The sequence below is a fragment of the Mobula birostris genome, chromosome 1 (genome assembly GCF_030028105.1).
Source record: "Mobula birostris isolate sMobBir1 chromosome 1, sMobBir1.hap1, whole genome shotgun sequence".
In the NCBI taxonomy this organism is placed as follows: Eukaryota; Metazoa; Chordata; class Chondrichthyes; order Myliobatiformes; family Myliobatidae; genus Mobula; species Mobula birostris.
In genome coordinates, this window is record NC_092370.1 from 250054859 (window position 1) to 250069194 (window position 14336).

At 43.1% G+C, this 14336-nt stretch overlaps 1 protein-coding gene across 2 annotated transcripts in view; it reads right to left on the reverse strand.

Moving 5' to 3' along the window:
- Positions 1-9613: 9613 nt before the first annotated feature.
- ppp4r4 (protein phosphatase 4, regulatory subunit 4) overlaps positions 9614-14336 on the reverse strand; it is a 267838-nt gene continuing 263115 nt past the window's right edge. For both annotated transcript variants that reach the window (XM_072274558.1, XM_072274552.1), the window contains exon 24: positions 9614-9688. In XM_072274558.1, coding sequence (XP_072130659.1) covers positions 9652-9688 — 37 coding nt within the window. In that variant the 3' untranslated portion in view covers positions 9614-9651. The remainder of the gene's footprint in view (positions 9689-14336) is intronic.

Sequence of the window (14336 nt, forward strand, 5' to 3'; positions counted from 1 at the left end):
TGTCGTCCATCTCAAGCTCCCCTCCACTCTCCGCCGCATTCACCCCACCTTCCATGTGTCCCGCGTCAAGCCTTTCATGAGCCATCCCCTGTGTCCTGTCCCCAAAACCCCCCTCCCCCACAGCTCATCAGTGGGTCAGAGGCCTTCACGGTGCGCCAACTGCTGGACGTTTGTCACTGGGGCTGTGGCCTCCAGTACCTTGTGGACGGGGAGAGCTACAGTCCTGAGGAGAGCTGCTGGGTCCCCGCCGGTAACATTCTGGACCCCTCTCTCATCAGGGACTTTCATTGCCATCACTCAGCTCTACCTGCCATGATGCCAGGAGGTGTCCGTAGAGGGGGGGTCGGGGAGGGTACTGTCAGTACCTCCAGCTGAACTCTGTCTTAGTGTGTGTTTCTCCCCCTAGCTGTCAGTCTGTGGTTTTGTATTGCCATGTGCTCCTGTCCCCGCTCCTGCTCTACTCCGGCCCCTGTATTACTGAGTACTCCGTCTCTCACCTGTTTCTCATTATTACCTGTTTTGCTGCCACCCGTGTCTCATTGTGCTCCACCTATCATCTGCCTCTCTGTTTATCGCTCAGTGTATTTCAGTCCTGTGTTTTCACCTGTTTGTTGCCAGATTGTGCCAGTGAGTTTTCCTGAGCCTTTCCAGCATCTGTATCTGTACTTTGTCCATCTGAATATTGACTCTGCCTCTTTCCCAATTCTGGTTTTTGGGTTTCTCTGGATGTTTTGATTTCTGCCTGAGCTTTGACGTGAACTTTGGTTGCACCTCGGGATTTGTTACTCAATTAATCTCACTGTGTGCACAGTACTGGGTCTGTGATTGGATCTCTGCTTCAGTGCCCTGACAGTGGGACAGTCAGCACAGTGCTGTCACAATTCAGTGAGTAACAGTTAGCAGAATGCTATTACAGCTCAAATGTAACAGTTGGAACAACACTGTTACAGTTCAGAGAGTAACAGTTAGCATAATGCTGTTACAGTTTGGAGAGTAACAGGTAGCACAACATTATTACAGTTCAGAGAGCAACAGTTAGCACAACGGTGTTACAGTCTGGAATGGAACAGTTAGCACAATGCTGTTTCAGTATGGAGAATAAAAGTTAGCACAACACAGTTACAGTTCAGAGTGTAACAGATAACACATTGCTGTTACATTTTGGAGTGAAACAGTAACCACAATGCTGTTTCAACTCGGAGAGTAACATATAGCACAATGCTGTTGCAGCTCAGAGGGTAACAGTTAGAAAACGCTGTTACAGCTTAGTGTGGAACAGATAGCACAACACTGTACAGTTCAGAGAGTAGCAGTTAGGACAATGCTTTTACAGTTCTAATAGTAACAGTTAACATATTGCTGTTACAGTTTGGAGAGTAACAGTTGGCTGAGCACTATTACAGCTCAGAGTGGAACTGTTAGCACAACGCTGTTACAGTTTGGCGAGTAACAGCACAAAACTGTTACAGTTCAGAGTCTAACAGTGAGCACTTTACTGTTACAGTTCGGAGTGTAACAGTTAGCACAACATTATTACAGCTCAGAGAGTAACAGTTAGTACAATGCTGTTATAGATCAGAGTACAACAGTTAGCACAATGTTATTACACTTGGAGAGTAACAGCACAATGTTGTTACAGTTCGGAGTGTAACAGTTAACACAATGTTATTACAGCTCAGAGAGTAACAGTTAGCAAAATTATAGCACAGTTCAGAGAGTAACAGTTAACTGAACCCATTTACAGCTCAGAAGGAACAGTTAGCAAAACACTAGTAGAGCTCGGGGAGTGACAGTTAACAGAACCCTATTACAGCTCAGAGTGGAACAGCTAGCACAACGCTGTTACAGCTCATAGATTAACTGTTAGCACAATGCTGTTACAGTTCTGAGAGAACAGTTAGCACAATGCTGTTACAGCTCAGAGAGTAACAGCACAATGCCTATGCAGTTCAGAATGGAACAATTAGCATAATGCTGTTCCAGTTCAGACAGTAACACTTAGCAAAACACTGTTACAGTTTGGGGTCTAACAGTTAACACATTGCGGATAGGAGTGTAACAACAATGTTACAGTTTGGATTGTAACAGTACAACACTGTTACAGCTCACAGTATAACAGTGAGCACAACATTATTACAGCTCGGAGAGTAACAGCACAACACTGTTGTAGCTCAGGACAGTAACAGTTCGCACAACACTTAAATTTTGCAGACTAGATGGGCCGAATAGCCTACTTCTGCTCCTATATCTTATGGTCTTATGGTCTTATTACTACTTGGAGTGTAATAGTTAGCACAATGCTGTTACAGATCGAAGAGTATCAGTAAGCACAATGCTTTTACAGGTTGGAATGGACTGTTAAGACAACATTATTACAGTTCGAAGAGTAACTGTTAGCACAACGCTGTTACAACTCACAATGTAACATTGAGCACAACGTTATTACACTTGAAGAGTAACAGAACAACACTGTTACAGCTCAGAGTGTAACAGATAGCACAACATTATTACAGCTCAGAGTGTAAAGGTTAGCACAGCATTATTACAGCTTGGAGAGTAACAGTTAGCACAACACTCTTACAGTTCAGAGAGTTACAGTTAGCACAAAGCTGTTACAGACCAGAGTGTAACTGTTAGCACAACACTGTTACAGCTTAGTGTGTAACAGTTAGCACAACACTATTAAAGTTCGGAGAGTAACAGTTAGAAAACTATTACAGCTCAGAGAGGAAAACTTAGCACAACATTGTTACATTTCGCAGAGTAACATTTAGTACAATGCCTTTACAGATCGGAGAGTAACAGTTAGCACAATGCTGTTACAGTTCAGAGTATAACAGTTAGCTGAATACTATTACAGCTCAGAGTGTAACAGAAAGCACAACATTATTACAGCTTGTAGAGTAACAGTTAGCACAACGCAATTACAGTTCAGAGAGTAACAGTTAGCCGAACACTATTACAGCTCAGAGTGGTACAGTTAGCACAATACTGTTACAGTTCAGAGAGTAACAGTTAGCCGAACACTATTACAGCTCAGAGTGGTACAGTTAGCACAATACTGTTACAGTTCAGAGAGTAACAGTTATCACAACACTGTTCTAGATTGGAGTGCAACAGGTAGCACAATGCTGTTACAGCTTATTGTGTAACAGTTAGCAGAACACTACTGAAGTTCGGAGAGTAAGAATTAGCAGAAAACTATTACAGCTCAGAGTGGAGAAGTTAGCACAACGCTGTTACATTTCACAGAGTAACATTTAGTACAATGCTGTTACAGATCGGAGTGCAACAGTTAGTACAATGCTGTTACAGTTCGGAGAGTAACAGCTAGCTCAATGCTGTTACAGCTTGGAGAGTAACATAGAAACATAGAAACATAGAAAACCTACAGTACAATACAGTCCCTTCAGCCCACAAAGTTGTGCTGAACATGTCCCTACCTTAGAATTTACTAGGCTTACACATAGCCCTCTATTTCTCTAAGCTCCATGTATCTATCCAAAAGTCTCTTAAAAGACCCTATCGTATCCGCCTCCACCAACGTTGCCGGCAGCCCATTCCACGCACTCACCACTCTCTGTGTAAAAAACTTACCCCTGACATCACCTCTGTACCTACTTCCAAGCACCTTAAACCTGTGTCCTCTTGTGGCAACCATTTCAGCCCTGGGAAAAAGCCTCTGACTATCCACACGATGAATGCCTCTCATCATCTTATACACCTCCATCATGTCACCTCTCATCCTCCGTCGCTCCAAGGAGAAAAGGCTGAGTTCACTCAATCTGTTTTCATAAGGCATGCTCCCCAATCCAGGCAACATCCTTGTAAATCTCCTCTGCACCCTTTCTATGGTTTCCACACCCTTCCTGTAGTGAGGTGACCAGAACTGAGCACAGTACTCCAAGTGGGGTCTGACCAGGGTCCCATATAGCTGCAACATTACCTCTCGGTTCTTAAGCTAAGTCCCATGATTGATGAAGGCCAATGCACCATATGCCTTCTTAACCACAGTAACTGTTAGAATAATGCTATTACAGCTCAGACAGTAACAGCACAACACTATTACAGTTCGGAGCGTAACTGTTAGCAGAATGCTGTTCACGAGTGTCAAGGAAGTGATGTATGCGCAGTGAAAATTACGACTGAGAAGCTGCTCAGGAACCTTAATGGTCTGAGGGTGGATAAATCTCCTGGACCTGATGGAATGCACCCTCGGGCTCTGAAGGAAGTAGCTGGAGAGAATCTTTCAATTATCTTTCAAGAATCGATAGATTCTGGCATTGTACCAGATGACTGGAAAATTGCAAATGTTACTCCGCTATTTAAGAAGGGTGGGAGGCAGTAGAAAGGAAACTATAGACCTGTTAGCCTGACATCACTGGTTGGGAAGTTGTTGGAATTGATTGTTAGGGATGAGATTACAGAGTACCTGGAGGCACCTGACAAGATAGGCCAAAGCCAGCAAGGTTTCTTGAAAGGAAAATCCTGCCTGACTAACCTACTGCAAATTTTTGAGGAAATTACAAGCAGGGTAGACATGGTGTACTTGGATTTTCAGAAGACCTTTGACAAGGTGCTGCACATGAGGCTGCTTAGCAAGATAAGATCCGATGGAATTACAGGGGAGCTACTGGCATGGGTGGAACATTGGCCGGTTGGCAGAAAACAGAGTGGGAATAAAGTGACCCTATTCTGGTTGGCTGCCAGTTACCAGTGGAGTTCCACAGGAGTCGGTGTTGGGACCGCTGCTTTTTACGATGTGTGTCAATGATTTGGACTATGGATTTGTGGCTAAATTCGCCAATGATACAAAGATAGGTGGAGGAGGGGGTAGTGTTGAGGAAACAGAGAGCCTGCAGAGAGACTTAGATAGTTTAGGGGAATGGGCAAAGGAGTGGCAAATGAAATGCAATGTTGAAAAGTGTATGGTTATGCACATTGCTGGAAGGAATAAACGGACAGACTATTATTCAGATCGGGAGAAAATTCAAAATACAGAGATGCAAAGGGACTTGGAGTCCTTGTGCAGTGATTCCCTAAAGGTTAACCTGCAGGTTGAGTTGGTGGTGAAGAAGGCAAGTGCAATGTTGGCATTCATTTCTAGAGGTATAGAATATAAGAGCAGGAATGTGATGTTGAGGCTCTATAAGCCACTCGTGAGACACACTTGGAGTATTGTGTGCAGTTTTGGGCTCCTTATTTTAGAAAGAATATACTGACATTGGAGAGGGTTCAGAGAAGATTCACAAGAATGATTCCAGGAATGAAAGGGTTACCATATGAGGAACGTCTGGCAGCTCTTGGCTGTATTCCCTGGAGTTCAGGAGAATGGGCGGGGGGGGGGGAGGGAATCTCATAGAAACATCCCGAATGTTAAAAGGGCTGAACAGATTAGATATGGCAAAGTTATTTCCCATGGTAGAGAAGTCCAGGTCAAGAGGGCGCAACTTCAAGATTGAAGGATGTACATTTAGAACAGAGATGTGGAGAAATTATTTTGGGTTGTAAATCTATGGAATTTGTTGCCACAAGCAGCTGCAGAGTCCAAGTCATTTGGTGTATTTAAGGCAGAGATAGATAGGTTCTTGATTAGCCAGGGCATCAAAGGGTATGGGGGGAAGGCAGGGGAGTGGGTATGAATGGAAGAATTGGATCAGCCCATGAGTGAATGGTGGAGCAGACTCGATGGGCCAAATGGCCTCCCTCTGCTCCTATATCTTATGGTCTTATTGTCTTAATACCGTTTGGAACGTAATAGTTAGCATAACCCTGTTACAGTTCAGAGGGTAACAGATAGCACAAAGCTGTTACAGTTCAGAGAGTAACAACAACACTGTTACAGTTTGGAGTGGAACAGTTGGAACAACATTGTTACAGCTCAGAGTGTAAGGGTTAGCAGAACATTATTACAGCTCAGAGCAGAACAGGTAGCACAATACTGTTACAGTTCGGAGTGTAACAATACAATGCTGTTACAGTTCAGAGTGTAACAGTTAGCACAATGCTATACAGCTCGGTGTGTAACAGATAGCACAATGCTGTGCAATTTGGAGTGTAACAGGTAGCACAATGCTGTTACAGTTCGGGGTGTAACAACACAATGCTGTTACAGCTCAGAGCTCAAATCTAACATCCTCAGTAAGAACGTTTGTACTTCTTCCTGTGTACATGTGGGTTTCCTCTGGGTTCAAAATTCAAAGTAAATTCATATGAAGAAGACTTGGTGGGATGAGTAACCTAATTCTGCTCCTATGTTTTATTGTCTTACCTAATCGTCTCTTAAAAGCCTCTAATGTAACATAGAAATATAGAAACATAGAAAACCTACAGCACAATACAAGCCCTTCAGCCCACAAAGCTGTGCCAAACATGTGCTTACTTTAGAAATTACACAGGGTTACCCATAACCCTCTATTTTTCTAAGCTCCATGTACCTATCCAGGAGTCTCTTAAACGACCCTATCATACTCTCCTCTACCACTGTTACTGGCAGCCCATTCCGTGCACTCACCACTCTCTGAGTAAAAAACTTAACCCTAACATCTCCTCTGTTCCTATTCCCAAGCACCTTAAAACTGTGCCTTCTTGTGCTAGCCATTTCAGCCCTGGGAGAAAATATCTGACTATCCACACAATCAATGCTTCTCTTCATCTTATACTGTACACCTCTATCAAGTCACCTCTCATCCTCTGTCTCTTCAAGGAGAAAAGGCCAAGTTCACTCAACCTATTCTCGTAAGGCATGCTCCCCAATCCAGGCAACATCCTTGTAAATCTCATCTGCACCTTCGATAGTTTCCACATCCTTCCTGTAGTGAGGTGACCAGAACTGAGCACAGTACTCCAATAGCTGCAACATTACCTCTCGGCTCTTAAACTCAATCCCACGGTTGATGAAGGCCAATGCACCGTATGCCTTCTTAACCACAGAGTCAACCTGCATAGCAGCTTTGAGTGTCCTATGGACATGGACCCCAAGATCCCGCTGATCCTCCACACTACTATTAAAACTATATTCTGCCATCATATTTGGCCTACCAAAATGAACCACCTCACACTTATCTGGGTTGAACTGCATCTGCTACTTCTCAGCCCAGTTTTGCTTCCTATCGATGTTCTACTGTAACCTCTGATAGCCCTCCACACTACCCACAACACGCCCAACCTTTGTGTCATCAGCAAATTTACTAATCCATCCCTCCACTTCCTCATCCAGATTATTTATAAAAATCACGAAGAGTAGGGGTCCCAGAACAGATCTCTGAGGCACACCACTGGCCACCAACCTCCATGAAGAGTATGACCCATCTACAACCACTCTTTGCCTTCTGTGGGCAAGATAGTTCTGGATCCACAAATCAAGGTCCCCTTAGATCCCATGCCTCCTTAATTTCTCAATAAGCCTTGCATGGGGTACCTTATCAAATGCCTTGCTGAAATCCATATACACTACATCTACTGCTCTACTTTCTTCAATGTGTTGAGTCACATTCTCAAAAATTTCTATCAGGCTTGTAAAGCACGACCTGCTTTTGACAAAGCTATGCTGACTATTCCTATTCATATTATGCCTCTCCAAATGTTCATAAATCCTGCTTCTCAGGATCTTTTCCATCAACTTGCCAACCACTGAAGTAAGACTCACTGGTCTATAATTTCCTGTGCTATCTCTACTCCCTTTCTTGAATAAGGGAATGACATCTGCAACCCCCCAAACCCCTATCTTTATCACAAACCCACACTTTCCAGGCACCCATCACTCTAACATAAAAAAACTTGCCTCTCACATCTCCCTTGGAATAACCCCCTATCACCTTACATGCATGCCCTCTGGTCTTAGATATTTCAATCAATTACCGGTCAGAATTTTTTGTATTTGTACATTTTCCATATTAGGATTTACAATATAATCAAAGTTACAGCCACAGTGTTCCAGAAATACATTTCTGAGAGAAGACTATCTTTGCAGGTCCTCCCAAATGTTTTACAAATGACCTTGCAGAAGAGAACATAGGTGGTATCACAATGAACCAATGAAAACTGACACTTGGGACATTATCTGCCCTGTTTATTTGTGCAATACTTGAACCTGTTTGGATAACACTGTTTTACGAAAACCAAATAATGACTTTAACGATTCGATTCAGTCCAACAGTTTAAATAAACATCAACATATTGAAATACGTATTTCAACCAATATGGATATAGAAACTTAACTCATTCAGACAAAAACACAAGAGATGCTGGAAATCCAGAACAGCACACACAATATGGTGGAGAAACTCAGCAGGCCAGGCAGCATTTATGGAAATGAATAAACAGACAACATTTTGGGCCGATATCTTTCTTAAGGACACAGGGAGGACGTACAAGCTTCTGACAGACAGCTGAAGCAGATTGCTGGTGCTGTAACAGCATTACATTAACCATGATGCGATCATGCTATCCATTTCTATAGAGAACGTAAAGGAAGTTTTCTTTCTCTACATTTATTTCTTTTCTTTCCCCTGACACACTATCCACGCCTTCGTCTTGTTTTGCTCAGCAAGTTATCCAAGGGACACAATTAGCTAAAGCAAAAAGATCTACAGCAATACAAGCGATTCCGCAGATGCCGGTAGTCCAGAACAACACACACAAAATGTCCTGAAGAAGGGTCTTAGTCCAAAACATTGACTGTTGATTCCTTTCCATAGATGCTGATTTCCTCAGGCATTTTGTGTGTGTTATGCAGTCAGTCAAAAAGTTGTTTTACATTAACTAAGTCAGTACAGAATTATGACTCGCAATATTATTGAGTCATGGAAAAGCACAGCACAGAAACAGGCCCTTTGGCCCATCTAGTCCATGCCAAACCATTTAAATTGCCTAGTCACATCAACCTGCACCCGGACCATAGTCTTCCGTACCCCTACCATCCATGTACCCATCCAAACTTCTCGTAAGCATTGAAATTGAGCTTGCATGGTTGGCTGGAGCTAAAGATGGCGCCAGAGAGCAACTTCTCCCAGCTCATCAGCAAAACTGTTAAATTCGTCCTATTCTAATGTCTCTGTTTCCCTTTTCAGGACGGCTCGGGTCCTATCAGAATCTTTGATCTTCAGCAGCACTCAAAAACTGCAGCTCTGCATGACGGTGTGTTCCCGTTCTTGGAGCTCGCCGATCGGCCACGTTTTCGTACGACAAGGTTTGGCCTGAAGTCAGGCAACCTCTAGGACTGTAGCATCAGATACTTAAGCATAGAGGGAGGCAGAAAATCGAAGACAGTGAGAGGCTGTCCGAGGCTGCTGCACTCAGTAATCCACTTGACTATTCTCGAGTTGGAGAACTCAAATTAAAAAGCAGCACTTCAGACTGACTGTAACATTGAAACCATTGTTAACTCCCCTGTCGCTGTGGAAGGATTGATACCTGTCTCTCCCTTGTTAGCAAGATATAGAGCCTGTGGGATGTCGAAATGTTGGAGTGAACAGTTAGCTTTTGAGGGACCAAAGACCCTGGTCTCTCTTTGGGGCTTTGCTGTTGCTTGCATGATGGATGGTGGGAATGCTGATGCTTCCTGCTGAATAATTTGTAGGAGGGGAGGAGGAAGATTGATGCTGCTTGTGCATGGGAGGGAGGCAGGCAGCTTTGGGTTTGTTCTGTCATTCATTGTTTGGGGAGTTTCCTTCTGTTTCGAGGATGTCTGTGGAAAGTAAGAATTTCAGGTTGTATAATGTATACGTACATTCTCTGATATTAAATGGAACTTTTTAACTTTTAAACTACTGATCATGCACTACTTGTGCTGGCAGTTCATGCCACACTCTCACCAACCTCTGAGTGAAGAGGTTTCCCTTAAACGTTTCACCTTTCACCTTTTACCCTTGACCTCTGGTCATAGTCCTACCAGCCTCAGAAAAAAACGCCTATTTGCATTTATACTATCCATACCACTCATAATTTTATATAGCTCTATCAAATCTCCTCTCAATCTTCTATGTCTTAAGGAATCGAGTCCTAACCTATTCAATCTTTCCTTATAACTCAGGTCCTTCAGACCTGGCAACATCCTTGTAAATTTCTCTGTACTCTTTCAACCTTATTTACATCTTTTCCATAGGTAAGTGAGCAAAACTGCACACAATACTCCTAAATAGTCCTTAACAATATCTTATTAGAGTTTAAAACAATCTTATTCAATGATAATCAAAAAATACTTTGTACGTGGTTCCCTGAAAATGGCATCAAAGGTAACCAAGGTGGTGAGTAAAGCTTTTGGAATGTTAGGCTTCTTCAGTCAGCGTATTGAGTATAAAAGCTAGGATGTCATACTGCTGTAAAACAAGACATCAGTGAGACTGCATTTGGAAAATTTTGTTCAGGTTTGGACACCATGCCATCGGAAAGAGTGCAGATGTGATTTACAATGATGTTGCCAAAAGTCAATGGACTGAATGATGGAGAGAGATTGGGCAATTTGGGGCTTTACTCAATGGAGTGTAGGAGAATGAGTGGTGATCTTATGAGGCTTATAAAATCATGAGGGTCATAGACAGAGTGTATACACTTTTCCCAGAGATGGGGAACCAGGCACCAGAGGACATGGGTTTAGGGTGAGAGGGGAGAGGCTTCGAAGGAACCTGAGGGACAGCATTTTCACACACAGGGTACAGTATATAAGGAATGAGTTGCCAAATGAAGTGCTTGAGGTAGGTAGATTAATAATATTTAATTTGGACAGGTGTATGGATAGGAAAGATTTAGAGCAGGGGCCCCCCACCTTTTTATGCCGTGGGCCCCTACCATTAGCCAGGAACCCTGCTTTAGAGGGATATAAACCAAACAGGGACAAATGGGATTAGCTTAGATGGAAACCTTGGTCAGAATGGACCAGTTGGGTCAAAGGGCTTCACATGGAGCATTTCAAACTTGGCTATTAGAAGGTTTATGTGCCTTTGTAGTATGAGACCAGTTGCGTAAAACCTAGACCAAATGAGCATGGTTAAATAACATGCAGGATCTTAACAAGGTACATTGTGAGGCCATGGGTTCATCGTTTTGTACAAGAGGCCCATTCAAGAATCTGAATGGTTAGAAGTTGTCCTTGAGCCTGGTAGTATGTGTTTTCAGGCTTCTGCACTTTCTGCCCAGTGGGAGAAAAGAGAATACCCAGGATGGATGATGCTGGCTCAGTTACTGAGGCAGTGGGAAGTACAGCCAGAGTCCATGAAGAAAAAGTCAAGCTGTGTCCACAACTCTCTGCAGTTTCTTATGGTCATGAGCAGAGCAGTTGCTCTTGAATGCCAGGTACTAAATTACAAGAATCATTTACACAAACTATAGTCACATTCCTTCAAGTTTAGAACACTGTAGAGTATCTGGTTGAGCTTTCAAAATCTTTTAAGATTCAAAATTCAAGATTGTTTAATGTCATTTTCAATACGCAAGTGTAAAGAAGAGTGAAATAACTGTTACTCTGAATCTGTTGGAGCACAAAAAGCACAAGAAAGATAAAGAATACAATAATAAAAACACGATAAATATAAATACATGAAATAACTTATATACCTGAATTGATTGTATGTCCATACAGTGACACTAGGCACAGGAGTGTCTGTACATAAGGTGATTCTGACAGGAAGTAATAAAGTAGTGGTTGTTGTGGGGTGTGATGGGTAGGTTAGTGGGTGGAGGTGTTGATCAGCCTTACTGCTTGGGGAAAGTAACTGATTTTGAGTCTGGTGGTCCTGGTGTGGATGCTACGTAGTCTCCTCCCTGATGGGAGTGGGACAAGCAGTCCGTGAGCAGGGTGGGTGGGATCTTTCACGACGTTACTGGCATTTTTTGGTACTTTTCTGTAGAGAGCTGAAAGGATGATAGACAAAAATAGGTTTTGGAAAGTGGACATAAAGGATACAATGTTAAATGTAAAGCCAGGTCTTTCAGCAATGAATTATAAAAACAGTGTGCGATGAAAAATAGAACTCTCTTACAAAAACACCTTTTTTTCATTATTACTTGGTGATGGGCTGTAGTGGTCAGGCAGAAAGTTACTGGCCATTGCTAACTGTGCAACGTAGCTTGCTTGGCCCAGTGAAGAAATTAAGTGCATTCCTGAGTCGAAGATCAGATTCGAATCATTCCAAGCAACTGGACCAGATGAGTTTTCCCGACAATCCAGTGGTTTCATGATTTGATACGAAATTATAAAAGTTAACACTCCTAGATTTACAGTTAATATTTACGCAGTGGCTTGATTGTGAAGTCCCGATTGGCATAATGGCACATTCAATCTCTGTGTGACAAAGAAGCAGAATTACCCCGCCAATTGTACTCCACCATTACATCACGGTCGATTAATTATTGCTTTCAACCCCATTCTCCTGCCTTCTCCCCATAACCTTCAATGTTTGGTGAGGAAACAGATAGGCTGCAGAAGGACTTAGATTAGGAGAGTGGGCAAAAGAGTGACAAATAAACTATAATGTTGAAAAATGCATGGTCATGCACTTTGGTAGCAGAAATAAATGTGCAGACAATTTTCCAAACGGGGAGAGATTCCAGGAATCTGAGATGCAAAGGGACTCGGGAGTCCTTGTGCAGAACACCCTAAGGGTTAACTTGCAGGTTGAGTTGGTGGTGAGGAAGGCAAATACAATGTTAGCATTCATTTCAAGAGGTCTGGAATACAAAAGCAGGGATGTGATGCTGAGGCTTTATAAGGCACTGGTGAGGCCTCACCTTGAGTATTGTGAACAGTTTTGGGCTCCTCATCAAAGAAAAATGTGCTGAAGTTGGAGAGGGTTCAGAGAAGGTTCACATGGATGATTCTGGGAATGAAAGGGTTATCATACAAGGAACGTTTGATGGCTCTGGGTCTGTACTCACTGGAATTTAGAAGGATGAGAGGGGAATCTCATTGAAACCTTTCAAATGTTGAAAGGCCTAGACAGAGTAGATGTGAAAAGGATGTTTCCCATGAAGGGGGAAGGGTTCTAGGACAAGAGGGCACAGCCTCAGGTTAGAGGGGTGTCCATTTAAAACAGAGATGTGGAGAAATTTCTTTAGCCAGAGGGTGGTGAATTTGTGGAATTTATTACCACAGGCAGTTGTGGAGGCCAGGTCACTGGGTGTATTTAAGGCAGAGCTTGATAGGTTCTTGATTGGCCATGGCATCAAAGGTTGCAGGAAGAAGGCTAGGGATTGGAGCTGAGGAGGGGGAAAAGGATCAGCCATGATTGAATGCCAGAGCAGACTCGATGGACCAAATGGCCTAATTCTGCTCCTATGTCTTACAGTCTTATAGTCTAATGTCCTGGCTAACTGAGAACCTGTCAACTTCCACTTTAAATATCCCCAGTGACTTGGTCTCTACAGCCAACTGTGGCAATGAATTCCACAGATCCACCTCTCTCTGGCTAAAGAAATTCCTCTCATCACTGTGCCAGTGAACATCCCTCTTTTCTGAGGCTATGCCCTCTGGTCCTAGACTCCCCCACTATATCCTCTCCACATCCACTCTATCTAGGCCTTTTAACATTTGATAGGTTTCAATAAGATCCCCCTCATTCTTCTAAACTCGCACAAGTACAGACCCAGAGCCATCAAACACTCCACATACGCTATCGCTTTCATTCCTGGAATCATTCTCATGAATCTCTTCTGGACTCTGTCCAATGCCAGCACATCCTTTCTTAGATAAGGGGCCGAAAACTGCTCACAATACTCTAAGTGCGATCTGACCAATGACTTATAAAGCCTCAGCATCACATCCTTGTAATCTAGACGTCTTGCAATGAAAGCTAACATTGCATATGCTTTCCTCACCACTGACTCAACCTTAAAGTTAACCTTTTTCTGTATAAAAGTCTGTTTAGAAACATAGAAACATAGAAAACCTACAGCACAATACAGGCCCTTCGGCCCACAAAGCTGTGCCGAACATGTCCCTACCTGAGAAATTACCTAGGCTTACCCATACCCTCTATTTTACTAAGCTCCATGTACCTATCCAGAAGCGTCTTAAAAGACCCTATCGTATCCTCCTCCACCACCGTCGCCAGCAACCCATTCCATGCACTCACCACTCTCTGCCTAAAACATTTACCCCTGACACCTCCTCTGTACCTACTTTCAAGCACCTTAAAACTCTGCCCTCTTGTGCTAGCCATTTCAGCCCTGGGAAAAAAACCTCTGACTATCGACACGATCAATGCCTCTCATTATCTTGTACACCTCTATCAGGTCACCTCTCATCCTCCGTCGCTCCAAGGAGAAAAGGCCGAGTTCACTCAACCTATTCTCATAAGGCATGTTCCCCAATCCAGGCAACATCCTTGTAAATCTCCTCT